At 37.6% G+C, this 27,534-nt stretch overlaps 3 protein-coding genes across 3 annotated transcripts; 2 read left to right on the plus strand and 1 right to left on the minus strand.

Moving 5' to 3' along the window:
• The first annotated feature begins 4,612 nt into the window (after nucleotides 1-4,612).
• tubb4bl (tubulin, beta 4B class IVb-like) lies at nucleotides 4,613-8,367 on the plus strand. Its single transcript, XM_061712861.1, has 4 exons — nucleotides 4,613-4,760; nucleotides 5,479-5,587; nucleotides 5,708-5,818; nucleotides 6,623-8,367. The coding sequence occupies exons 1-4, from the start codon at nucleotides 4,704-4,706 to the stop codon at nucleotides 7,678-7,680; spliced, it is 1,335 nt and encodes a 444-aa protein (XP_061568845.1). The 5' UTR covers nucleotides 4,613-4,703; the 3' UTR covers nucleotides 7,681-8,367.
• Nucleotides 8,368-11,695: 3,328 nt separating this feature from the next.
• crb3a (crumbs homolog 3a) lies at nucleotides 11,696-15,922 on the minus strand. The gene is made up of 5 exons (XM_061711531.1): nucleotides 15,806-15,922; nucleotides 15,498-15,573; nucleotides 14,441-14,631; nucleotides 12,120-12,166; nucleotides 11,696-12,027 (listed from the first exon to the last, which is right to left on the minus strand). The coding sequence occupies exons 3-5, from the start codon at nucleotides 14,526-14,528 to the stop codon at nucleotides 11,818-11,820; spliced, it is 345 nt and encodes a 114-aa protein (XP_061567515.1). The 5' UTR covers nucleotides 14,529-14,631; nucleotides 15,498-15,573; nucleotides 15,806-15,922; the 3' UTR covers nucleotides 11,696-11,817.
• A 3,379-nt stretch (nucleotides 15,923-19,301) lies between these two features.
• asf1ba (anti-silencing function 1Ba histone chaperone) lies at nucleotides 19,302-26,216 on the plus strand. The gene is made up of 5 exons (XM_061711430.1): nucleotides 19,302-19,448; nucleotides 19,580-19,701; nucleotides 20,706-20,821; nucleotides 21,073-21,249; nucleotides 25,432-26,216. Exons 2-5 carry the CDS (start codon nucleotides 19,593-19,595, stop codon nucleotides 25,621-25,623), a joined length of 594 nt encoding a protein of 197 aa, XP_061567414.1. The 5' UTR covers nucleotides 19,302-19,448; nucleotides 19,580-19,592; the 3' UTR covers nucleotides 25,624-26,216.
• The last annotated feature ends 1,318 nt before the right edge of the window (nucleotides 26,217-27,534 follow it).

Here is a 27,534-nt window from a genome sequence, read left to right on the forward strand (position 1 = left end):
TCAAGTGCATTTCTCAAAACAGTTTGAACAAATAGCAAAACACTTTGGATCACCTGCAAAAGCCAGTCTCTTGCTCAAAATCCTTAGTCCATCCCTCAAAAGCAAGTTTTTGTGTCAATATACTTGTCAGTGCCATCAGAATGTTTAATCATTGTGTCATTGTGTACAGATAAGACAGTCAAATTCATTAGTCATGTTGGCAATTGAAGGCACTTTGAAGGGACATGTTGATGTAAAATGTGGTTTAGGTGTGATGACAAGTGTTGTACATTTGACCTCATATAATGTATACGTGTAAGATTGATTGGAAAAGACAAGATTCACATTTACAGAATGACTTCTTCATTGGCAAACATTGACATTGCAGTCCGTAAAGAAAAAAAAAAGACAGCACTGCACATAACAAAGGTGAAATACAATACGTAAGTGTAAACATAGGTCAAAAATATAAACATAGGTCATACAGTAGGTAAACAAAAAAATATGAACAACTCCCCAAATTCTAATCTCAATCCTGATCTTCAGCTTCTTCCCGTTCCTGTCTGTTAGGCCACAAATTCTCATATATATATATGAGAGAAAGAAAGAAACAAAGTAAATAAATAAGAAAAATAAATAAATGTTGCTCAAACTGGCAAACTGGACTCAATCACCACGGCGTCCTCCATCACCATGCCACCCTTGGCCCCTACAACACTGCACTTCTTCTAGCATTCCTACTCATACTGTAAAATATTACGTAGTTGTTGTTACAGTAAAGAATTGTGTGTTGTTTTCTATTTGAGTAGCCTATACATAAGAATACTTATTCTTATTCTTATTCTTATTCTTCTATTGTGCTCTGGTTACCTACATACTCCCCAGTAGATCATGAGATGCTCCCTTGAGCTCATTCAGAAAACTGTCGATCATTGGTTGATCAACTCTTTTCATTAGAGAAAGTCTAGATTCACCTGGGAGGAATTTACCAATTTAGATCATATTTACAGACAAATGTCTTATGGAAATGTATATATGCTTGACATGTTATGATGGCTTGGTAAATCATTTTGCATGTGAAGACTTATATGATGAACTATAGCCTAAATGTTTTGGGGAAAGAGACTATTTGATAGATTCCTAGAACAAAGCATTTTGATTAGCATGACAAAAGCAATTGATAATGTACGAAAAAACTGAGAATTGTACACAATCATTTGCATGGATGGACAAAAGCATTTGCAATTTGTTCAGTGCAATGAGAAACTGCCTTTTTCATCTGCACAAATGGCATGATGATGTGAAAACTGAACAAGAACTTTTGAGAATTTCAATTCTGATGTGAGAAATGTACCAAACCAATTGAGAAAAACTGTAACTTTGCAAGGACTTCTTCTGTAGTGGGCAGCGTGTATCTTTCTCTTTTTATTTGATCATTCACTCTTTTCATGTCCACGCAGATGCGCAGTTTTCCTTTTGCATTCATCACGGGTACTATTGGGCTGCACCAGTCAGTTGGTTGGGGGACTTTTTCAATCACCCCCAAAGTTAAGTTAAGTTCCTCTTTGACTTTGGGTAATAGGGGCAGTGGCACTCGAGCTGTTGTCAGTGCGTAGGGAATTTTGACAGGCTCCGTCTTCAGTGTGCCATATTCACCAAATGCTCCCCTTACCTCCTCCACTCTCTTCACTAAGCCCAGGGCTCTGGCTGCTTTCCTTCCCAGCAAATTGTTGACCATTGGGCCTCTGACTACATAGACCTTAGTTTCATGGTGCTTCTCTTTGTAGTTGAAAGTTGTTTTGAAAAACCCTATGCATTTTAAGGGTCCACCCGGGCTGCTTAGAGGAATGTCTGCTTAACTCAGAACTGGTGTTTGCATTAGTGCTTTATATGTGCCATAATGTATCATAGTGGCATTGGCCCCAGTATCAATCTTACATTTTGCTGGTATTTGACCTATCTTTAAAGACACTGTCCATTTGTCTGGTGCCGAGGTAGAATGAATCCTCTCTGCTTGTTTCCTCTCTTACCTCATTTACTCCTTTTGACCGGCACATACAGTGTCCCTTTTTGTTGCATCTCCTGCATACAGAATCTTGTGCAGAGCAAGCTGATTTCCCTTTATGTTGTGTTTTCCCACATCTTGTACATCTCTCCTCGCTCCTTTCTGCATGACATCCCCAGCTTTGTTTAGATTTGGTTTCTCTTTTATCAGGTTTCCCTGGTCTGTGTGACATCTGTGACCCTTTTCCAGTCTGCCATTTACGCTGGTGTATCCTGTATGCAGCGCGAGGGCTCCCCCTGTTGAATAATTTGTTGCTCCACGTCCTCTGCCTGTCTGACCATCTTATCTGTACTGCTGTATCCAGTGTTAGGTCTTTGGTGAGTTGCAGTCTCTTTGACAACTCTTTATCCCATATTCCCACAACGAGTCTGTCTCTGTTATTTTCATTTTTCTTTCTTTCTTCTCACAAGTTTCAGACAGCTCATAGTGCACATATGAAATTCTCCGCTTTCTCATCTGGTTTCTGTATTCGCAAATGGAACTGGGCTCTCTCATGTAACACATTCTTTTAAGGAACAAAGTACTCATCAGACTGTTTCAAAACAAAGTCAAAGTCCTTCTCACGGTCTTCTGTAGGGAATGTGAATGACTTCATCACGTTTTCAGCCTCATACACCCCATTGCACCCCGTTGCAGCTTGGAACCTCCCTTTGTCTGTGGATCAAGGACTTCCTGACTAACATACCCCAGCTTGTCAGGATGGGGCACCTCCACATCCTCCACCATTAAAACTCATGATGTCCCTGTTATACCCTGCTTTTCTCTTTTTCAGCGTTCAGTATTGGTTCCTTACTAGTTCCCTGTGTTTATTGAATAACAAAACAAACCTCTGGAGTATCCCTTTAACAGAATAAGACTACTGTATATTAGTTCTTATCTATATACTTATCTTTTATCTCTTATCTTTTTTTTAATCCTGTGCTTTTTAATTTTCTTGATCTCAATGTTTTATCTTTGTGTCTGTGAAGCGTCTTTGAGATCTTTTAAAAGCGCTCAATAATCCAATGATCCATTTATCATGAAATATTGATTTAATTTTGTATTTAATGTTATATTTTATATATTTTATATTTATATTTATGTGGGGAAATGTGCCTGTTTGTGAACATTTTGATAAGTGAATAGGAATTTTATTGACCTCAAAGTCAGATTAAAGAAGTTCTATACCTCCAGTCCGACAAGGCCTATTACGATGACCCCATGCTGGTTGAGAGCATCAAATTAAAATATGTAAAGTACGTCAGTTTTGGTGGATGTTCCTTTATGTTCAAATGGATCCATCAGTACGATGTAATTCATATATGTAATATCTGAAGGCATGGGGGCTTTCATTTTGGATCATTCACTGTATTTTTATCCTGCAAAAACGTTTTATCAAAATGATTACATTTTCCAGAGTTACTAGATCCACCCAATTGTTCCAATCCCTAAGTATTCTCCCTATTTTTGCTGTAAATGTTTTTTCAGATTTGTCTATTTGTCTATCAATCCATTCACAAGCTACTTCCAACCTGTTTTCATTCTTTATTTCAATTAAATTCCCAATACCTTTTCCCAATTTTCAATTAGTTTCAGAGGTTCATCTTTATTGGAACACCTTACCACACCATATTAGAGAATGCTCGAGTACAAATAATTTCAAAAAACAAATCACAACATTTTTGCTAGCCCAACTTAGGAAAGCTTAACCATTCATTTTCAGTACTTCTCTGCAAACCCTCATTCGATTCCTGTTTTTGTTTTCTAGGAATTTTGCTTATTTTCTTTAGTTGTCCTATGTTTTACATATTTCTGTAGATATTGCTTGTTTAATTATAGGAGGACCACTCGACAAGCCCTTATGGGTTTTTTTTGGTTCCTCCCGCACATTTTCTGTTATATTGTATTTCTTTTTTTTATTTCCTTTTTTTTCTACACACTGTTCGTCTGTACTTTTAAAACTCAAGTAGGACTACAAATAATATTTTTTTTTTTTGAATGATGTGGGAGTGATGTCTAGGTCACAGTTTGTTGCACTTTATCCAGACATTGTTTGTATTGCTTTTATGTTTTTTTTTTTATACTGTGCCTTTCATACTTATTTATTCCTCTTATTTTTGCTTCCTTTGCACTTTGGTGGGAACATCCCAACCAATCTCGTTGCAACCTGAGCACAATGACAATAAAGTCTATCTATCTATTTATCTATCTAAAACGGTTGTATATTTTTATGTGCAAATAAACTAAACTAAACTAAATTCACGTGCAGCAGAAACCAACCCACGCAGCGTCAGAGAAATGAGGGGCTTCGTATAAGTTTAGAGTCTCTGGTACTGTATGTCTCCTATAGTTTCAGAGTTTTGACCCTGATGTGGGTCCATGCACGTTGGGGTCACTCGGTCCGTGAGAAAATGAAAGTCATTTTATTGATCAGTGATGCGCCATTTCCAGCAGGTTAGGCCCCGCCCACTCTGTTTGGCCCCGCCCACTCTCCTCCCGTCGTTGATTGGCATGGCGCTGACGTCACGCTGCACCACCACTACGGGCCAGTAGACGCTTCTAGAGGCGGCGCAGCAGAAGCGCTCGGTTATTATCCGGGGAAGGAGCATCATCCTGTGGTTCTCTCTGCAGCTCACTTTCCCGTCTCCCACTCCACTTTCTTCCAACCCAACTGTCCAAAATGCGCGAAATTGTGCATTTGCAGGCCGGCCAATGCGGAAACCAGATCGGAGCAAAGGTACTTTTGACTTTTCATCAGTTTTTTTCTGCAGGGGATGTGATTGCTGAAGGTTTCCCCCCGAGGGAGCGCACGGATCCATCCTGATCCTCGAGGAATTTTCTGGAAGAAACTCAGAGCGATGATATTTCACAATACTAGTTTCACTAAAAGACTGCAGAAAAGAATGCATGAAATGAAATATTTTGCTTTATTTGCCTCAGAACTGGCCAATTTTGTTCAGCTTATGCACCTTTTTACGCCTTTTGTAGTATGAAATATCATTATTATTCCCATCTTTTTCATTAGTCTTGAGACAGCATTTCACATTAAAAGGCTGCTCCTTCTACCAGCTTTACACATATAATGGCCATTATCAATCATAGCTTTCTTTAAAAGATAAAATAGCTAAAATAGCTTTTGTTTTTATAAAAAAAACAACTAAAAAAGCTTTTTGCTTCTTTGTTGTCTTGTATGTTGTTTAGAGATAGATAGATAAATAGATAGTCCTTTATTCATCCCTCAGTGGGGAAATTTGCTCTGTGCAGCAGCAGTACACACAACACACATGAAGGATGAAAAAAGTAAAAAATATATAATTACAAAATATAAACAGTATATACAGGGGAATAAAAAATAAAAGTAGTGCAGTACGAGAAGAAAAAAAAACAAAAAAAAAACCTCAGGATAAGATCAACTTTGTGTCCCATCTTTTCCATCATGCCACCTATTTTCCCAGTTCTGGGAGGTGATCAGTGACGAGCACGGCATCGATCCCACCGGTACTTACAACGGAGACAGCGACCTGCAGCTCGACAGGATCAGCGTCTACTACAACGAGGCGACAGGTGGGCTGCAGATCCAGCTGGAGGATGCAGCACAAACAGAAGATGCTTGTTTCCCTCTACTGCTGTGGGATTTCATCTGAGTAGATTTACAAGTTAGTCTGCTGTTGATCCACATTTCAGGTGGAAAGTATGTACCCCGCGCTATCCTCGTGGATCTGGAGCCCGGGACCATGGACTCGGTCCGGTCTGGTCAATTTGGACAAATCTTCAGACCCGACAACTTCGTCTTTGGTGAGCCGTGTGAATTTTGAATCCTGAATGCAGTACTCGAGTTGTAAAAAAAAATCAGGGGGGATGGTGGATTTTATCATATGGGGACAGATAATTTGTGCTGATTACAAATAATATATTACAAATAATATAATATATTACAAATAATAGCACTGACCAAAACACCTGTAGAAATTCTGCAGCCTTCTATAAGCTTTAAATATCCACTGGGCTTACATCAAATTCATCAAAACACAAAAATAAAAAACAGTTTTCTGAACTTATCAATATGCCTCTGTCCTTCACAGGATAAATAAAATGGATCACTGCAAAAACTCAAAATCGTAACAAGAATATTTGTCTTATTTCTAGTGAAAATGTCTCATTTTAGTAAAAAAAATCTCATTACACTTAAAACAAGACTCATCACTGGAAAAAACAACAATTTTCCTAGAAAAATCTGCATGTGGAACAAGATTTTATTGCTTGTAATGAGAAGATAAATCTTGTCCCATTGGCAGATTTTCTACTTATTTCAAGTGAAAATTTACTTGAAACAGGTGAAAATTGTCATATAAGTTATTTTTCTGGTGTTATTTTTCTGGTGATGACTCTAAATGTTGAAATAGCAGTAAAACCACATTCATTGATGAAATGACATAAGGGATGGAAATGGGGGATGGCAGTTTTACAGGGGGGGTGATTTGGACCGTTTTTATTTCAGGGGGGATGCCATCCCCCCTCATCCCCCCTCAACTCGAGTACTGCCTGAATGTGACTTTGCACGTGCATCCTCCATCATTAAAAGGGTATTTTTGTCTCCAGGTCAGAGTGGGGCTGGGAACAACTGGGCCAAGGGCCACTACACTGAGGGAGCTGAGCTGGTGGACTCCGTCATGGACGTAGTGAGGAAAGAGGCTGAAGGCTGCGATTGCCTGCAGGGCTTCCAGCTCACTCACTCTCTGGGCGGTGGCACCGGCTCTGGTATGGGCACCCTGCTCATCAGCAAGATTCGCGAGGAGTACCCCGATCGCATCATGAACACTTTCAGCGTGGTCCCTTCGCCCAAAGTGTCAGACACCGTGGTGGAGCCCTACAACGCCACCCTCTCCGTCCACCAGCTGGTCGAGAACACCGACGAGACCTACTGCATTGACAATGAAGCTTTGTACGATATCTGCTTCCGCACGCTGAAGCTCACCACCCCCACCTACGGCGATCTCAACCATTTGGTGTCTGCCACGATGAGCGGGGTGACCACCTGTCTGCGTTTCCCCGGCCAGCTCAACGCCGATCTCCGTAAATTGGCCGTTAACATGGTGCCGTTCCCCCGCCTGCACTTCTTCATGCCGGGCTTCGCCCCCCTCACGAGCCGGGGCAGCCAGCAGTATCGTGCGCTGTCTGTTCCCGAGCTCACCCAGCAGATGTTCGATGCCAAGAACATGATGGCCGCGTGCGACCCGCGCCACGGCCGCTACCTTACCGTCGCCGCCGTCTTCAGGGGCCGCATGTCCATGAAGGAGGTCGACGAGCAGATGCTGAACGTGCAGAACAAGAACAGCAGCTACTTTGTGGAATGGATCCCCAACAATGTGAAGACGGCCGTCTGTGACATCCCACCGCGCGGCCTCAAGATGGCCGCCACCTTCATCGGCAACAGCACGGCCATCCAGGAGCTGTTCAAGCGCATCTCTGAGCAGTTCACTGCCATGTTCCGCCGTAAGGCCTTCCTGCACTGGTACACCGGCGAGGGCATGGATGAAATGGAGTTCACCGAGGCAGAAAGCAACATGAATGACCTGGTGTCTGAGTACCAGCAGTACCAGGACGCCACCGCGGAGGAGGGCGAGTTCGAAGAAGAGGGGGATGAAGACATTGCGTAAAAACAGCTGGCAAACCTTCATCTCACCTCACCAATCCCCCACCCCAACTCCGTCTTCTCCATCCCGTCTCCATCTTGAATCCAACGTTCTGTCTCTTCGAACGAGTTGGATCACAGCTCGCTGTGATCTGTTACGTCCTGGTTGCTCCAGTGTTAGAACCTGGTGTTAACTGGCACCAGGCAAGGCAAGAAAGGCAAGGCAATGCTGCAAGGCTAGGCTAGACTAGGCTGGGCAAGGCAAGGCAACTTTTGGCACAATTCCAAAACAAGGTGATTCAAAGTGCTTTACGAAGACAATAAAACATAAATAAAAAGCATGATTTAAAGTTTAAACAAAAAAACAGCAATAAAACAAAATAGAATTTCCAGGACCCAAACCTGAGGGACTCTAACCCACAAAGTTTACTGGATTTAAAATATGATTACGTTTTGAAACTCAGATTTAAAAGTACCACTGTAGAAATAAGTTTAAAAGCAGTAATTAAAGACAGACAGACATCAGTTAAAAATAATTAAACAAATGAGATGCAAGAAATAAAAGCTGCAGTGCATTATGGGGGATTACCGATGCAGCAGTAGTGCACTAGTGATGTCTTGGGTTCAAATATTTTGTCTGTAGTGAATGCACAGTTACTCCAGTAGTAGATGACAATGTTGACTGGTACTGGTGACGTTTTTGGTTCAAATATTTCGTTGTGAATGCTCTGGATTTTTGCATTCTCATGTTCTGCCGTTGCCATGTTTAAGAGCAAGCACTTTAAATGTGAAGGCTCGAAAGTGAAAAATTATTAAAATCACACTGAAAGGCTTACTCTGTGTTTGATGTTTGGATTTTTGATGGATTCATTTTTTTTTAGCTCGCAGTAATTTGCAGTCCAGCCTGCAACATGCAGACAAGTGGACAAAAAATAATTATTACATCTATCAGAGAAATATTTCATTAGCCTGCTTCAAAGCAGTTTAACTCTTGTGGTCAGCCATGTAAATTCTGATTGTTTGCTGTCATTAATAAGCTGACGGTGCAGCTCCTCTGATCAAAGATGGCCTCATTGTGGTTTTTGATTTAATTACGCACAGTAGAAGTTCTCTTAACTCCACCTACACACTTGGGATTTTCATTCATTTTGGAAATAAAAATAACAGCATGTGCCACGCAGACTTAGTTTGTGGGTACAATTACTGTTATAATTAGTGGAAGTCCGTTTATGCAGATTTTCACATTTTTCGATAAATTACATCAAAGTTTTGTATAAAATGCCATCATATTATCTTTTGTGTTTAAAATTCCTGATCAAACACAATCACCTTTGTTTAGTTGACATGTTTGGTGCTCAGGAGCTGTGAAATTATTTATGAAATTCTCCTGATTTGTCACTTTATATCACTTAATATTAAGATGCTCCTTTTTTCCCCCCAAGAACTTAAAACATATGCAAGCATTGCTTAGGCAGGAATAAACAAAAAACAATTTCCATACTTGTAGTTTTGTGTTTTCTGATTCATAATATCACTTCAGATCTGAAATGTAACTTGATATGAGTGTTGCCTCTGAGCCACCTTAACACCTCAACAAATACAAGTCTTTAACTCTAAGCTCCATTTGTAGGGTATTTATTCAAACCTGGTGAAGTCAATGTTACTCACCAGGGTTGTGTTTTAGATCTGAATATTTCTGTTGTGACAAGTTACATTTGGTGGGTCTTGACCTAAATCTTGCAGAAATCAGTAGTGGTTAAATATTTGTTACATTTTTTTTTAAATTCTTTATCATAATGTTATCTAATTTGTTGTTTAATTTTCCAATGATAAACCATTAGAGAACGTAGTGGATAATTTTTCTTGGGAGATTTCAATTTTATTAGTTGAGTCCCGACCTTTTCCCCTCAAATACAGCAGTTATTTGATTCTATCATCAATCCTCTTAAAATATAGTTATATATGATTGTCCCTCCATAGAGAATGGTTAGTTCTCTAAATGTGTTTTGATTAAAGTTCAGTCAGATTAGCTTTCCATAAACATCTTCTTTTTTGAAAATTGCAGTTCGATGATAAGTTATGAACGGGGAGTTCTGGAGACAACTTGATACGTTCCCTTGGAAGTTCAGAAGAACCAGAACTGTGGGAATGTATTTCGGTTGGTTACATCTGCAGCCTTGAACGTTTTAGAAGCACGTGTTAAAACTAAAATGTGATCGGCAAAAGAGGAGGTCCCACTCCACCAAAAGTGTCTTTGGCTTCTGAAATAGAAGTGATTATGTTATTTGACCAAGATCTTTAAATGTTTCCTCCTTAATGAGAATATTGCACTGTGTGGTTACGTGGATGTGTTCAGTAACTGCTTGATACCACACAGAAGCACCAGCTGCACAGAGGACGGCGAAGTCTGCAGTCAGAGAGGCTTGTTGTCAGTTAAAAACATTAGCTGGCACATCACAGCACGTCTCGCTACTGGTTATTATCAGAGATATGCTAACAATGACTCAGCGTTTCGGTGGCTCTCTCTCGTACACTCAGGTTTGAATGTGAGATTTACGGATGGTTACTCGTCTGATGCTCAGCAGAAATGTGTGACTGTAGTGACACAGGGGGATTTGAAAGATCTTTTTTGTTTTGATGATTGGGTAATAGACTATTGAAGTAATAGTCTTTGTGCTGCTGCTCTCTCGGTCAGGACTCTGGTATAAAGACTTCTAAATTCACCTTAAATTTCTAAAGTTTGTTCAAAATTGACCTTGCCTGTACTTTGATTTCTATATCAATGGAGAAAAGCCGTACAAATGTGATCAAAGGTTGCCTCATGAGGATTTTTTTGTGCCATTAACTAGATAACTTTACAAGTCGCTGAAGCTGTATAATTTTGTCTTCGTTTGTCTTTGTCCCCGAGAAAAAAAAAAAAAAAACTAAAGCTGAAGCTGAAATGTAAAGACAAACGAGTTAATACTGTAGATCCTTGGGAATGCCATACATTTAAACAGGAAACCCTGCTTCTCCTAAAAAGGTTCACTAGGTGACTCTTCAGGCCTTTGAGACCTGAGGAGCTTTTCACAACCCACTAACCAGGAATACCGGACTGCTTCATCCTCTTGAGAATAAATGTACAAATACATCGTTATAGCCTCTAACTTTGTTCACTTACATTTTAGTCCGTTAAGAAGTTTTTCACTTTTATAAAAATGCTCTCTAGACTGTTCACGCCAACATGCTATTTGATTCTTCATCCTTTTGGTACATAATCAGTGAACACATGTATTATGAAGAAAAATAATAACTTTGAACATTTTTTTTCTCTATTAATTATCTGGAGTCAAGATATTCCTCCCACCAGGGACATTTTCCATCTCCTTCTGGTGACTCATGAGACTTTAAAATGCTTTAAGAAGTTTTATTAAACAAACATTATAGAAATGTACCGGTACATTTAATTATACCAAAGCATGAATAGGCATGCCGTGCCACTGCAGGATCTCTGCTTGATTATAATTAATTGTGTGTTTCATCGTTAATCTAACAAGATATTTAAATAGTATGACTTTAAAGAATACTTAAAAGTGTAAACAATAAAATGTAATTTCCAGGTAAAACCTGACTTCCATCACAAAACAGGTTCCTGGAAATCAAGTGAATTTACATTGAACTGTGTGAGTGCATTCATCAAATAATGAAATAGAATAAAACAGATTGTCATTGTCATCCTTTTCAAATGGTACGGACTGAAACGGCAAACGAAAGAAAAAGATTCTGAGGTAAGAATTTAAGCATCATTTTTTTCTTTTTCAGTGAAATTGTGAATTCATAAATCATTTGCAGCTACTGATGGAAGAGAAACATCTTCTACGGCGTTAGTGGTTATAAAATACTGCAGCTTCTGTTCCAGCTGTGCTGCATGAACATTCAGACCACGTTGAATTGTTCAGTCATTCTTAAACTCCACAATAAGATCCATCCAGTGCTCGTCGTCAGAGTACCACGGAGTAACAGTCAATGCTTGTTGAAAAGAAGCAGTGAGTGAATGGAGTTCGGCTCCTATTCCTTGCCCCCTCTTGAGCTTGAAGATGTTTGCTTTAAGTTATCAGACCTGTCCAGGGAGTGCTTTGTCTCGCACCTCATGGAAGCCAGGCTCAAATATGCAGCATAAATGTCAAATAAGTCTTTCCTCCTTTGGTAACTTTAGTGCATCTGGTGCGGTCGCTGAGCGAGTACCAGACTGCTCCTCGGCGCTGGGTCTGTACGTCCCTTCCGTCTGCCTTTTCTTCTTCACCACGCAGAACAGCCAGGCGAGAACCCCCGAGACTATGGCCAGAACACCAAGAGTGACCGTTGGGGCCACAATAGCTGCAATGTTGGCTCCCTGCAAACAACAAAAAGTACCGGATAATCACCACTGACACATCACTAATGACAGACACCATTGTTTGTTTCTGAGGAAGGCTTCTCACTCACCGAAGTGTTATTAGACCTCTGTTCATTTAAAGGCGTGGTGTAATTCCCTGTAAAAACAGCACAAACATCAAACTGGTGTCTGTGGCATCACATAACATTTATATTTCTCATTGCTTGTTGTTTTCTACATACAGTCTGGGGACTGTACAGGTAGTGAGCAGGACAACTGAGAAATATCAACTAATAATCCAACTTGGCTTCTACTAAAAATAAGATTACAATAACAATATAATTATCAATATTTCCCCCCCTTTTTTATTTACTTTTCATAACATTAATTAAACCAAAATAAATAAATAAATAATGAGAAGAAAAAGAATAAAATAAAATAAAATAAGAAAAAGAAAAAATAAATTAAAAAAAAGGAAAAAATAAAAATAAATAAATAAGTAAATAAAAATAAAAACAACAGCACACCCCTCTCCCCTTCCCTCCGTCATATGGTCAATAAATTACATCATTCAAAATCATTTAACATATGTCTATTAATACTAGAACAAAAATGAATAATAAATTAATTAATCAAGTCCTGTGTAAACACATTCATTAATATAGTAGATGATTCAGATCATTAGTCCAATAAAGTTGTGTTAATTGACCATCACTTGTACATTTGAATATAAAAGTGATAGAGTTCATATTTTTCTATTTAAATGAAATGCTTGACATCTTGTGTAAAAGTAACGGATTGGTTGAACTAAAGCCTCTGTCAAGACTTAAAAATGTTATTTCACTTAAATGATAGCATAGGTACATTGACAAACTGAGGTCATTTTAACTTTAATTGTGTACGATGAATGTGTTAAAAGTTGTATTTGTCCCTGTCATCTTCCTGTAAGTCTGTAAAAGTTGACTGCAAATGTCATGCAAACTATGGTAAACAAGCGCAGAGGCATGAAAAGTCATAGCATTTGCTCGCATTAAACTGGTCGTCACTTAGATATCTATAAACTGAGCAAAATGATAGCAGCCCAGAACATGAACGCCTGCTCCTTTTGTCGTAGTTTGTATGACAAACAACTGCACCATGAGAGGGAGCTGCCTGTACAATCAGTTCTAATGCACTTTTTGTACACATACAAATTGAAATGATCTCAGTTTGTCTCTTGGGAACCTATCAGCACGATCATTTAAATGGAAGAACATTTGTTAATCTTGTTAGACGCTTAATATAAATAACATCCACTGCCCCAAGTGCTAACATTAATTGACACTTTGCTTCAAACACATTCTCATTTCACTCAAAACTGCTTCTGTTCATGTTGTTTACATCTCTAACAAAGGTTTACACTTGTTGCCATCTAATTGTTTTAAGTCCAGAATGTTCCTTTAATTGATTTGTAGCAATATTAGCGGACAGATAAGCCCTATCACACAGTCAAGTTAGTTGTACATCATGGTTTTAGTATCATCTAATCATTATTTTCTCACATTTTCATTCTTTACCAAAGCTGTCAGTTCGTTCACAGAAAAAAAGCAAATAGAATTTTGATAAAATATCAAAATATGTTTACATGTGAACAGGATGTACAGCAAAAACTGATATATACTGCCTTTATAGTAGCAGGATCAGTGGCTAAATACCGAACCAAATAATTAAGTGAAAGATGATAGAAAAGAATTAACAACTCAATTCTATTTTCATGCATTTATTAAGCTTTACTTTCTCTTTTCTTGCACACAGGCCAAGTAAGGAGAAAAGTAAAAGGACTCTAACCTAGAGGACAGTTTCTTGTAACCAATCCAGATCCTCCACCATTCAAGCTCTGTTACCAGCCATTTGATGCGTGACCAGCCATGTGATTACTCCGTTCCATCACCGAGCTTCCTTCTAACCACTTGATCGGCACACAAGCAAATGAGTGGGAGGGAAAACTCAGGATCGCTGAGTCAAACAGCACACCAGTCGGAAGAATGGGAAAAATGTATTTGCGTTTGACATTCAAAGAGCAGTGCCAAAAAGAAAGTTTTGTTTTGGAATACTGAAACCTGCCCCTAACTTCTTCTGAGTCAATCATTCACTGAGGCAAAGAGTAAACCTCCCAAGGACAAAAGTACAACTTGATAACAGATAGCAGGGGTTAGAGGAGTGGGCGGCCATTGTCACAAAACAAATCAGAATCCACGGTGAAATTGAAGTCTTTCATTAAACAAATATACCTTTTAAGCAGAGTGTATTACCCCTCTCCATTTGAAGTTCTCAACAACAACATGTTTATGACTTCCTTAATGCTCTTTATTTGAGATTTGATGGTGTGAGTTTGTGTCTAGGTGTGGTCTGAAGGATGGCTCATTTGTATGGGAGTGCTATAGGAACTCACCCCACACCGGATTAGTGCTGAGCACCAGCAGTAAAACACTCCCAACCACAACTCCGGGCACGGCCAGCACATCCGGACAAGCTGCCATCTCTGCTCCGTGACCTGCAGGGCCGTGTCAGGGCAGACTGGGACACTGAGGCATCAGCTCCGGTCCATTTCTTTGGCTCCAACATTCAGGCTTTATTGCCTCCCTTAAAAAGATGGTAACACATTATTATCAGTGTTGTGCAACAAAAAAAAAGAAAAAGAACGAGAAAAAAAAACATATCCTTCTCGGCACACTTTGTAACTCTTTAATCTCAGGCTTGTGTCAAGCAGCTGACACCACAACACTGAGTCACATTCAGCCTGATGTTGAATCACCATGAAACCTGCTGTGACAATAATACTCTATTAATAGAAGAAGGTGTGTTACAGCCAAATTATAACCCTAAATCAGCCTGAGCCATTATACAATTAGTGTAGCCTAAAGATCATTGAAGCAGAACCGGTTTGTTTAGTACGATGGAGTATTAGGGCCAAACAAAAAAATAAAAAAAGGAAATTACGAGAATAAAGTCATAATGTAATGAGAATAAAGTCGTAAAATTATGAGAATAAAGTCATAATATTATGAGAATAAAGTCGTAATATTACGAGAATAAAGTTGTAATATATTATAAATATATAAATATAACTTCACAAGATGCTCAATATTCTTCATTTTAACACAGGGAGAAGACTGCTCTTCCTGTTAGAGTTCTCATAAATTACCACTTTATTTTCATAATATTATGACTTTATTCTCATAAATTACCACTTTATTCATTACGACTTTATTCTCGTAATGTCACAACTTTATTCTCGGAATTTTACGACTTTATTCTCGTAATATTACGACTTTATTCTCATAATATTACGACTTTATTCTATTACGACTTTATTCTCACAACGACTTTATTCTCATTATATTATGACTTTATTCTCGTAATTTCCAAATGTTTTTGTCTTAGTTTGGCCCTAATACTCCGTCGTAGTTTAAAAAGGGATGTTTTCGATAAGATAAATGAGCACATACCTTTGATTCGGCTGTTTCCAGATGGTCGGAGGAGCAAACTGGGAAACAGGTCTCGCATGAACAGCTTCCGCTTCACCTTGTCAGGAATTAAACCGCAATAAATGTTTTTCTTCAGAACTCCGGGGATCATAAGAAGTTACGAAATGCTCCCACGAGACTTTAATGGATACTTTATTCCCAGATTACATTTCTCCGGCAGCTCAATCAGCTGAAAATGTGTTTTTTGTCTTTCGTATGTAAAGCAGGTTTCTTCCCCGGTGGTCACGTGGTCCAGTTTCGTGTTACACTACCTGTGCACAGTTATCTACCTGCAGCAGGGCGGACAGATCCTCCTTTGTACAAAGTCTGGAGTTTACTGAAGCAGAGCGGATCCTTCTGTTGACAACAAAAAAAAAGAAGAAAAAAAAACAAAACCCAAGAACAAAAAAAAAAAAGGAATAGATTATTTCCTTAAAGTCTCAGTCTGCGTTTCAGGTAACGCTGTGTCCTTTGACTTGACTTGAACTGAAGCTGGTTTGAATGAGCCAGGTTCCTCTCACTTGCGCCAACCTGCTGGAGTGTTAAACATGAATTATGGTTCCGCGTTAAATCGACGGCGTAGCCTACGGCGTAAGGTACGCGGCGACGCACACCGTATGGTGTGCGTCCCCGCGTGCCCTACGCCGTAGGCTCTGCGTTGGTGTGACGCGGAACCATAAATCAGCCTTTATCTGCGTTTGACTGCAGTCCCTGCCCAGCCTTTACCTAGCAACCTGGCTGCTGGTGGTGCCACTGAACAGCGCCTCCATCAGGTTTCATGTTTCCCATCATTAGAAGGGGATATCAACATTCCTGAGATATTTTGAGGATGAATTCGGAGGCCAGCTGGTCCAGTGGGCTCTAATCCTCACCTAATCTCCCTTTCTCAGACTGTGAGGGCAAGGAAAACTCAAGTCTGCCTCAGACCTAATCTGCACCGGTCGGATTTTCATGTGGACAGTGTGTTTCCCTGTGTGAGAGAGCAGAGAACTGCTTTGAAACAGAGCACTGCTGTGGAAAATCATGCAGAAAAAACTACAGCACCAAGTCACACTGAATAGGAAGCTTGTGTAACGTTGTGCATATTGTTTTGTAAGGTATTTGAGTGATGGTCCAAAGTTTCTGGGTGTTATTTACTCGTGAGCGTGTGTGTAAGGTGTAAAATTTCAATGATAGCAAAACTCTAACTGAAAAAGTTTAATCCAATCCAAATGTGGATAAGTGAGCCAGAATCATCAACCCACTGAAAAAAGATGATACGTTTTTCAGTTTTATTAGAGCATGAACTGCATGACATCTCACTAATCTGATCAATCATTTAATTTACAGGGAGTAAATAATGACCAATCAGGGGGTTATGTTGTGTTCAAGACTTAATTTCTTTGTTCACGGCCCAAGTGCTATGAAAAGGGAAAAGGAGAGGCTAAATAGTGAGGAAAAGGATTTTGAAATGCAGCCGGGAAAAGCTGGAAATGGGAAGTGGAATCACCTTTTTGTGTATGAATAGAAAATAGAAAATGTATTCCTAAATGAATTTGTAAATTCAGTTATTCATTCATTCACTTGGACACTCCTGGTCCTGATCAGCATGATCGGTATTCTCATTCTATTAAAACATTGTACTGGAGTGAGCATCTAATTTCTAATGTTGGTCTTCTCAGTAAAGTAAGGTGGGCATGTCACATGTCTGGTCTGAAGCACAAGATTTCCAAAGGCTTAAATTTGAAACTGAAGCCTATGATATCACATTTTATTCTGTAGAAAGCTGTTTAACATATTGTTTTCAAACTTGCACGGTTGTACTTGTTTGGATTTGGTGAAATATCTCTGTCATACTATTTTCATGGGTTGCTTATGCAATTAAATTATGCAATTAAACAACAGCAACAGTATTGTGGATTATTGTCTTGAACTGATATTTTATTTCATGGTGGTGACTAACATAAACCTACAGCCCTGCTAAATCTTATTTTACCATTATCATGATTATTATTATCATTTATGTATTTATTTATTTGACCAACTGGATTCTATGGCGGGATATGGAAAAACAGGAGGCATTGGTAAGACCTGTGTAACAGTGTTTTTTATGATTACCATACCGCTTTGGATATACAGTGTGTTTAGGGTAATTGTTTTGCTGTACAATGGCTATTTATTTATTTTTAAGCTTTATGACTAGTTTTCTTTCTAGTTTTACAATGAGCATCCATTTTTTTCTTTTTATTTATATAAATGTGCCAGGACTTCAAGGGAGACCCTCCAGTGGGGGGTAAAAAAAAAGCACAAATCTGGACTCTTTAGAAAACGTCTGAGTATCCCACAGCTCCAAGACATAAAAAAACAACAGTTTTTTCCGCCTACAAACCTCTGATAAAAAAGGAATTCTTCTGGGTTTCATCAGGGGGTAAAATTCAAATATAGATGAGTCATTTTGACTTGTTTGGTCTAGAGATTTGTTTGGAAAAGACAGGAGGCAGAGCTGGAGGTAGCAGAGATCAAGATGCTGAGGTTCTCTATGGGAGTGACCAGATTGGATAGGATCAGGAATGAGAACATCAGAGAGACAGAACATGTTAGAGGCTTTGGCTTTGAACTGCTCCCCTCTGGACGACGCTACAGAGCACTGTATGCAAAAACCTCCAGACTCAGAGAGAGTTTCTCTTCCCCCAAGCTGTTGCTCTGATGAACTCTCATCACTCATAGAGTCTAAGAATAATCAATCACTGTGCAATAATAATAATAATAACCACAATCATATGCTGTAACAATGCACCTTTCAATAACCATGTCTACCTCATACCAGGGCTGGGTGATATATCGAGATTTTAATATATATCGATATATTTTCAAACGCGATATGGTACGAGACAATATCGTTTATATCGATATAGTTTATTTTGTGACAAATTGACTGTACATCAACTCTGACCCCTCTCGCTGGCAGAAAACTACCTTTGTGTGCTGAAACCTGACAGTGTTGACAGGTTAGTTTTCCTGGCACAAAATCTGTAAAATAGTAGTAGTTGTCTTGTAATTATTTGAGATTTGCTCAAAGAGATGCAATATCTGTTTACATGTTTTATTTGAGATTTGCACAAATGTTTTGTTATTTGCACAACCGTCCACCTCAGTGGAAAAGTCTGCCTGTTACTGTCTACATTGTATTAATTGCACAGTGTATTTTAATTTAATTGTTATGCAGGAAAGGGATATTTGTTTTATTTTATTCAAGAAGCATTTTTATTCTATATATGCAGGCAGTTTATTTTTGTTTCATTTGTTTTATACATTTTGATATTGTGCAGACCTCTGTTAATAAAGGAACCTGTGTGACATTTGGCACGTCGCTTTGTATTAAAACGGACTGTTTTTTTAAGGGTTTGCCTCAGAAAAAAATGAAGCTAACAGAGATGCTATGCTATAATGCTTTGGGGGAAACCCCAATTATGTCACAGAAAAAATATCGATATATATCGAGTATCGCCATTCAGCTAGAAAATATCGAGATATGACTTTTGGTCCATATCGCCCAGCCCTATACTGCTGCACCTTTCACTTTTTTTTTATTGTATATATGTTAATAAGAGCTATAATTTTCCTATTTACTGTACAGTGAGCGAAAATAACAGAGTCAAATTCCCTGTCTTGTTTGACCTGACTTGGCCAAATAAACCTGACTGATTCTGATTGTGATATTGGTTGTGAAGTAAGTAAACCTGCCGCTAGGGGGCGGTAGAGAAACCCTTCGCCTCCCTTTCACGGAGATGACTCCTGCAGCTCGCCATAGTCGCGGGGGATCCTGGGTAGGACGGTCAAGCGGCGGGAGAGCGGCAATTAATTTATTAATTAATTCACGGATTTGACGAAAAGCTGCCCGTCTTCAAGTGGAAACACCAAAAACCGCTTTATAACACTTGTATGAATACAACAGTGAGTAAAACAACACATGTATTATTTGTGAGAACACTGTTTCTTTCCAAGCCTTCCCGGGAAAAAGAGCTGAGCGGTTCATTTCATTGACCGTCTTTTTCCTTTTTTTCCTTTCTTTTTTTTTTTTGTAGCTCTCAAACAACAATGGCGAAGGTGCAGGTGTTGAACGTAGCAGTCCTGGATAACCCGAGTCCCTTTGGAAACCCTTTCCAGTTTGAAATCACCTTCGAGTGCATGGAGGATCTGCCGGAAGGTACTGTTGTCGTTTATCTGACGTTAAGCCTGATTTATGGTTCTGCGTTAAATAGACGGCGTACGTTGCGCGTCGCCGCGTACCCTACGCCGTAGGCTCTGCGTTGGTGTAACGCGGAACCATAAATCAGCCTTTACACGGGCGTCTGTTGGCAGCTGATTAGATGAAGAGCTAACTGGGCTCTCAACTGTGTTTATACAACTTCTGTTAAGGAAGTCAGATGAGAGGTTTCGGTACATGTCAAGTTAAGCAACAAGGCAGCTTGACTGAAAGTGAAAATGTTCCCCATGGTACACAAAAGTTACCGAGATGTGTTGCATTCAGTCGTTCGGTGTCAACTAACAATTTAATTTACTTTCACCTGATTAACCACAGAGTAACTATGATTTACAACTTTTTATTTACTGAATGAACTTTATTGGGATGGAAATGGCTGTGTATCTTCAACAGATTTTCCTTCCTGTGTTTTGTTTTTGTTTTTAATTGACTTGAACAGCTAGTTTTGTGTCTGCAAGTATGTTCATATTACTTTATGTTGTAGACCCTAAGTGAAAGAAAAATATTATTTTCAATTTTTGACAAATGTTGGTAATTCTTTTTTTTTGTCTGCATACATATTAATGGTTAATACCAAGTTGATAAAAACCTAAAGCTTATATATGCATTTTAATATATAATAGAATATATATAATAATAATAATAATATATATATATTAAAAAAAAAAAAAAAAAAAATATATATATATATATATATATATATATATATATATATATATATATATATATATATATTATTATTTATTTTATAAAATATATAAATACATATATATCTATATCGATATATATGGCATCCGCTACTAGTCTGAAATGAGAAAGACACAGGGAAACGCACAACGGGCACACACACAATGTTGGTAATTCTTAATGTACTAGCTGACCATCGTGGATTCATTTTTCAGTTATTGATCATATACACCTTTAAAGGAGATCTCTTTCTTTTTTAGATCTTGAATGGAAGATCATCTACGTTGGCTCAGCGGAGAGCGAAGAGTATGACCAGATCCTGGACTCAGTCTTGGTTGGTCCAGTACCTGCTGGGAGACATATGTTTGTTTTTCAGGTGAGTTTAACAGTCCGTTTTCATGCTTTTAAATATTAGGAGTGTTTGTTTGGATGAAACATTGCATTTAAAATACAATTTGACATATTGTTGTGTATAGATTTATTTAGGTAGTAGGTACATGACAATATTATCTATGAAAATATTGACGGTAACCATAACATAACAATATTATTTAACATGACAATAGTGAAGCTCCACAGTTCTTGAATATCGTGCTCATTTTGAGATGTGTATTTTTCTTTTGTCAGGCCGATGCCCCAAACACTGGATTGATTCCTGAAAGTGATGCCGTTGGGGTGACAGTAGCGCTTATTACCTGCACTTATCGCGGCCAAGAATTTATTCGCATTGGTTATTATGTGAACAATGAGTACACAGACCCAGAGCTTCGTGAGAATCCTCCAATCAAGCCAGACTACACACAGGTGAGCAGTAATATTTGATTTCTTGATAACCTAACCTTTTGTGCAAACATAACTACTTAAAGGAGCTGTATGTAAGAGCAATAATAAAACGAATCATAAAATGACCCCGATATGTCAACGGACATTTAAAAATCATGTTAATTTCAAATACTTATGTCACTGACAACAGCACTCAAGCCAGGATATTCCAGTTTAAAAAGAGGAGTTGCAGCCCTCAACTGATGTTGATGTTTTCATTTTTTGTTTTGGCCTGAAGCTCCACCCTCCACCTATCTCCCAATCACCAAGTCAGTAGTGTTTCGGCATCCGGGTTGCCAGCTCGGCTCTAATTATGGCAGCCATGGCAGCCTACGTTCCTGCTGCATTCTGCAGCCTACCTGGCAACCTCTGGTCGGGGGGAGGAGGGGGAGGGTACACGCCGCTCAACAATATTTTGAAAGTGACTGCAGTACCAGTTTTGGACATTTCTTACAGACGGCTCCTTTAAACTTAACTTTGCAGGTTTGAGTATAGTTGAGCATAGGCTTCTAAATATACCAGGAATTATAATATTTTGTGGATTGTAGGATTGTGAAAAATTGAATAGACCCCATGCAGCACTGTCAAATCAACAATTAATCAGTCATCAAGTCAGTGAAGAAATATATAAGATCAACTTTATTAATCCCGAAGGAAATTGTTGTGCCAGAGTAGAATAAACAAGGCTAGGGAAATGTACACATTTTACATAAAGGAGAAAAATTAAATAAAAAAAAATCAAATTAGAAATTCAAAATGCAAAGTGTTTAAGTGTGTATTTTTTTCCTGTGTAGGATTTTTCTTTTTGAAATGTTTTGAGACAACTTGGTACTTTCAAAGCAAACATTTTGATGACCTGTAATTAATTTACTTAAAGTATCATTTTATTAATTAAGAGAAGCTAATAGAAGAAATGTGGTAAGTCAGCTGGTACATTACATATATCCAAGCATTGTTGGGAAACGGCAGGAAAAGGGTGGTGTGCCTGTAGCACCGTTCTTAGAGAAAACACAGATATCAACAGATTCAAAATCAGTACGAATATAAAATAAAAATATATAAAAACTTGTAGCAATATCCATGGGTTTAGAGATGTAACTTATCGAATCCAATATTGCTATCAGGGTATTGGTATTGAGATGTGATATTTAATTGTAATATTTGGTTGGATTCTCAAATATTCAAATTTAAAGCCTCCAGATTGTTCCAATTAAGACCGTAATCTCCCAGTCAACTAGTCGATTTATTAGTCGATGTGGCCTGGCTCGACTCAAATTTTGATTGGTCGATACTTTAATTTAATCTATTTTAATTTCATCAAGAGGAAAGTACCAAGTTCTAAAGGGGGCGTTTGCAGAGCACATTTCTTTCACAGGGAACACGAATTTCTTTGGTTGGTTACAGCCCTTGTTCCAGTACCTCTGCTTGATGTATCTTGTTAGGAAAACAACATTCGTGTATATAACTTATAGCTTTTATGAAAGATAAAAAAAATACAAAATTACCACTGTTATTCATTCTATTTCTAACACATACAGGTGCTTTTGCTATCTGTTAAATTCAAAGTTGTTTTCAGGGAACGTGTTTAAATACTTTTTTGTGTATTTTTGCTCTTTTAATAAGTATTGTCTTTTACTACAATCTTGTGTAATATCATCAAAACGTTAAATAATGAAGGGGGGGAAACCTCCTCCAGGCTCATTGGTAATTGCAAGTAGAGCTGCAACGACGCGTCAACGTAATCGATTATGTAAATACGTCGACTTGGAAAGAGTGCGTTGATGCGTCGCATGCTGCATGTACATAATGTGTTGCTTGACTTGGTTTTAATCCAAAATGAGCTTGTGCTCAAACTTTAGTGTACGAACAAATGTCATCCAGCAAAACCTAGGCTGTAGCTAGCTACTCTTCATCTGGTCTCCCAGGCAACACCATAGTCGTATAACTAGGTAGTTCCCTCTGCTGGTTACATTAGGTGTCACCGTTGATTCATTACCTATCAACACACAACACCCTGACAATGGTGAATACAAGTAGCATACATTAATCGAATGGAACGTTTACCGATTAAAACCGGATTAGAGCATCAGGTTTGGGACTTTTGTAAGCATCTCAAAAGAAAACATCCTGTAATTCTCAAACCTTAGAGTGATGACACTACAAGAATATAACCATTTACCTAATTATTAAGTGACAGTAAATTAACCACATCAAATGTAGTTTATTTGATAGTTTTCACGTGTAAGTTGTGGCCTGATCATTTTCTGGTGTAAAATAAAACAATGCTAATGGCTTACCTGCTACAGTGTTCCAGCCTATTTGGGTCTTTTTTGACCATTTAAAAGCAAACAATATTGATTTTTATTTATTTATTTATTTTTTATTTTTTTATTTATTAATGTCATGTTTGTGCTGTCTGTCAATATAACATTTGGTAAATATACATTCCTTTTTGTACTATCACGTGGTAAAAGATAATTTAAGATTAAAAAGGTAAAAATATATTCAACGTGAATTGTGCAGTGATGAACGCTTGGGATGGAAAACCATTCATTTCAAACCAACCATTACAATGAGATTAGAACTGAAACTTCTATTTTCAGGTGTAATAAGGAACACAATCTTTACTGTGTCAGAAGCAAAACTTGCTTTCATACAAAGAATAGTGGCATGATTTTGTGGAAGGGTTAGAGCTGTCCTACAAGCTTTCTTCACCTATTCCGTCACCTTGGTTTTTGGTTTGGTTGTACAGTGTGGAGACTGTTGTTAAAAAAAAAATAAAAATTTGCTAGGATGTCGTATCACCTTTCTTGCTTACGCATCTTGTGTCTCTGTAGAACCGCTGAAACACTACAGAATTTTAAGCCCTATTTACAACAAAAACCTTTGATCAGAACATTTTTTTAAAAATTGCGCAAACTGCTTTGACCTTCATTTTTTTCATGAGTTTCATTTCTTAAATGTTTAATACTTCTATTAACAAAACCTGGTTCGGGGGGCAGGTTGAGTTGTTTTCTAATCAGTCACATGTCATGAAGACCTCGAGAAATCCACCTCAAGCTTTCAAGACTCGTGATTACAAGACAGCAAAGCTTGTAGTTGGAACAATACAGTAATCTGTCCGTGTTGAAAGTCGTGTAGTCTGAAGCAGATTTACGCACCATAGACTGTCCAGACACCTCAATCCCTTTCTTTTTTTGCTTAATGCCTTTACAAATTTAGCAAGATTATTTTGTCAATGGACAAAGACAAAATTTGGATTTGGAATTGACATTTCAAAAATCAGTTATATGATGAAATTTTTTTTTCCCTCCCTCTATCTTTTCAGTTTGTGTTCAAAAGGCGTTTTCCCCCTTTTTTTTAATCTTTAATCTGGCTCAGTAGCAACAGATGTGTGGAATCTGTAAGGGATGTGGATGATTAAAAATAAATGTTTTCTCCCTCTCTCTCTTTCCAGCATGTTTTTTTTTTAAATGTTTATTAATATGTTTGAATTCCCAAACATACTGTTTGTGGTTGTCGCCAGATCCATCTATGTGGATTTATCCATAAAACAAACCTGGCCGATCCATTCATTGCTGTCCGTTCCAGAAAAGTTTTCCTTCTGAACACAATTCAATGTAAACCCTTTAATGGATCAATGCTATAAAATGTGACCATTTGTGTATGTGTTAAAGTTGTTTTCTCTGCTTTCTTTTAACTTACAAAGTCATTAGGAAATATAAAAAATGTTTAACTGAAATTAAACACTAATGAAGAATGTGTTAATTAGAAACACTTTTCCTTATGAACTAGCTAAAATGTAAAGGTAATATAGTTCTTTAATTTTTGGAATTATACTTCAATGTTACCAAACCTGCAATTTAGAACAATGTGATTAATTATCAGTCTACCCTTTATTTACTTGACTTGGTTATCGTCAAAATGTTTATTAATTTTGCAAGCAATACTCATTTGATGGTAACTACTGGAGTAAGCTGCTGTAATGACAGTTTTGATTATTTCCATCACATTTTTTAAGGTGCTTAACATCTAATAAAACCTATTTTTATCAATAATGGAGTTTTTCCCCTGTTTTTAGATGATAAAAATGTATCTCTGTTGCAAATGTGTCTATTCTGAAAGCTTTCCATCTCATGTACCCTTTATATGTTCCCCTTTCAGCTGCAGAGAAATATTCTAGCATCCAACCCGCGTGTTACCAGATTCCATATAAACTGGGATGGCTGTGCAGAGAAAATGGAGGACTCTGAAAATGTGGATCCAACTTCCAACTCCATGCTCCCTCCATCCTGTCTGCCGGGCAAGGCTCCACCTTTGGGGATACTACCAGATAACTCTATGGACTGCTTATAGAGAGGCCACCTGCACAAAAGGTGACGACTACAAGCACCATACCTTATTCTTGAAGAATGCCTATGGACATTCTAATGTGGATGAGAAGATGTGCAGACCTTCCTGCCTTACTGCTTCCCTTATTTCCATGAAGCATCCTAAAAATTAATTCTCAGCTTGGACTTGAGTGAACATTTGCTTCAAGGAGATTATGAACATGCTAATGTGTAGATGAACAGTTATTCCAATGATGTTCGAAAAAAAAAAAGAAAGTGGAATTGAAGTGTAGGAAGGAAACCAACTGCCGAATTATACAGCTGAACTAAAACATAACAATAGGCTGTTGTGACTCTCCTTGTTGTTGTTGCAGAACAGATTTGTAACTGTTTAAGAGGATTTTTGAACACTGAAGCAATAGGCGAATGAACTGCAATAGGTGTGGACAGGAATTTGATAATCTGCCTCTGTATTTGTGTTCAAATTGCACTCAACACCTTCTTCCATTCACATCATGTGGTTTTAGGTGTGCTTTGTATGAGCTACGTATATATATCACTTCCTACATATTTTTTTTGTATTTGCATTTTTGTGTTCTAAATAATAAAAAATAAATACAAAAATTGTATTTATGTATCTGTATTTCACTCTGTCCCTGCTAATTATTTAGAAAGAGAAGTTATTTCTTCTGCACTCCATAGTTACATAACTTATATGTACCTGTTTATACAGGACTGCCTCAGAAAATTAGAATATTGTGATAAAGTTATTTATTTTCTGTAATGCAATTTAAAAAAAAAAAAAAAAAACGAAAATGTCATACATTCTGGATTCATTACAAATCAACTGAAATATTGCAAGCCTTTTATTAGTTTAATATTGCTGATTATGGCTTACAGTTTAAGATTCCCAGAATATTCCAATTTTTTGAGATAGGATATTTGAGTTTTCTTAAGCTGTAAGCCATGATCAGCAATATTAAAATAATAAAAGGCTTGCATTATTTCAGTTGATTTGTAATGAATCCAGAATGTATGACATTTTTGTTTTTGTAATTGCATTATAGAAAATCACAATATTCTAATTTTCTGAGACAGTCCTGTATGTATACACAAGTTTGCAAGTTTTGCAACACTAATATAATTGTGAGAATCCCTTTTATATTTTTCATATTTTACTAAAAATAGCCTGTTAACGTCACATCCTATCCAGACTGCTGGAAAAGGGGGTGACTTTGCAGTAAGTCTGAAAGTATCGCACTACAAATGACTATCATTTCAGGAAAACTGTGTCCAATGTGTGCTTTTTTGCAAATTAAACTTATTCAAATGGAAGGGTTAGTTGCATAAAGTGAAAAGATAAAACACCATAGACATATATAAAGGCTAGATGACTCGTCCGCGCTGCTGCCAATGCAGAGCGACGTCGTCACACGGCGGCCATCTTGCCACAGGAGACTCGCTCACTCATAACATTGTGTTTAATGGTGCATGTACTGCTTAAACAACCTTAACTTGCTCAATTCTCAACAGATTTTCAAACAGTTTGGTTTGTTATAAACATCAGAGATGTAGTTATGACACTGCATACTTGTGAATAATTATAAACATTGAAAAACGTACTTTTATATGAAAATAACCAGAAACAGATAGCTATGACATGGTATTTATATTAAATCAATATTTCTATAGTATTCTTAGTAATATTTATATTTACATTATAACATATATACATATATTATTACCATATAACATGTATATATATATATATATATATATATATATATATATATATATATATATATATATATATATATATATTACATTACATTACATTATTTTACATTACATTATTTTACATATTTTAAATATTTACATTATTACATTATTATAACATGTGTACACACATGTTATAATTTCATGATATAAATATATC

Source organism: Cololabis saira, chromosome 21, assembly GCF_033807715.1.
Source record: "Cololabis saira isolate AMF1-May2022 chromosome 21, fColSai1.1, whole genome shotgun sequence".
Taxonomy (NCBI): Eukaryota; Metazoa; Chordata; class Actinopteri; order Beloniformes; family Belonidae; genus Cololabis; species Cololabis saira.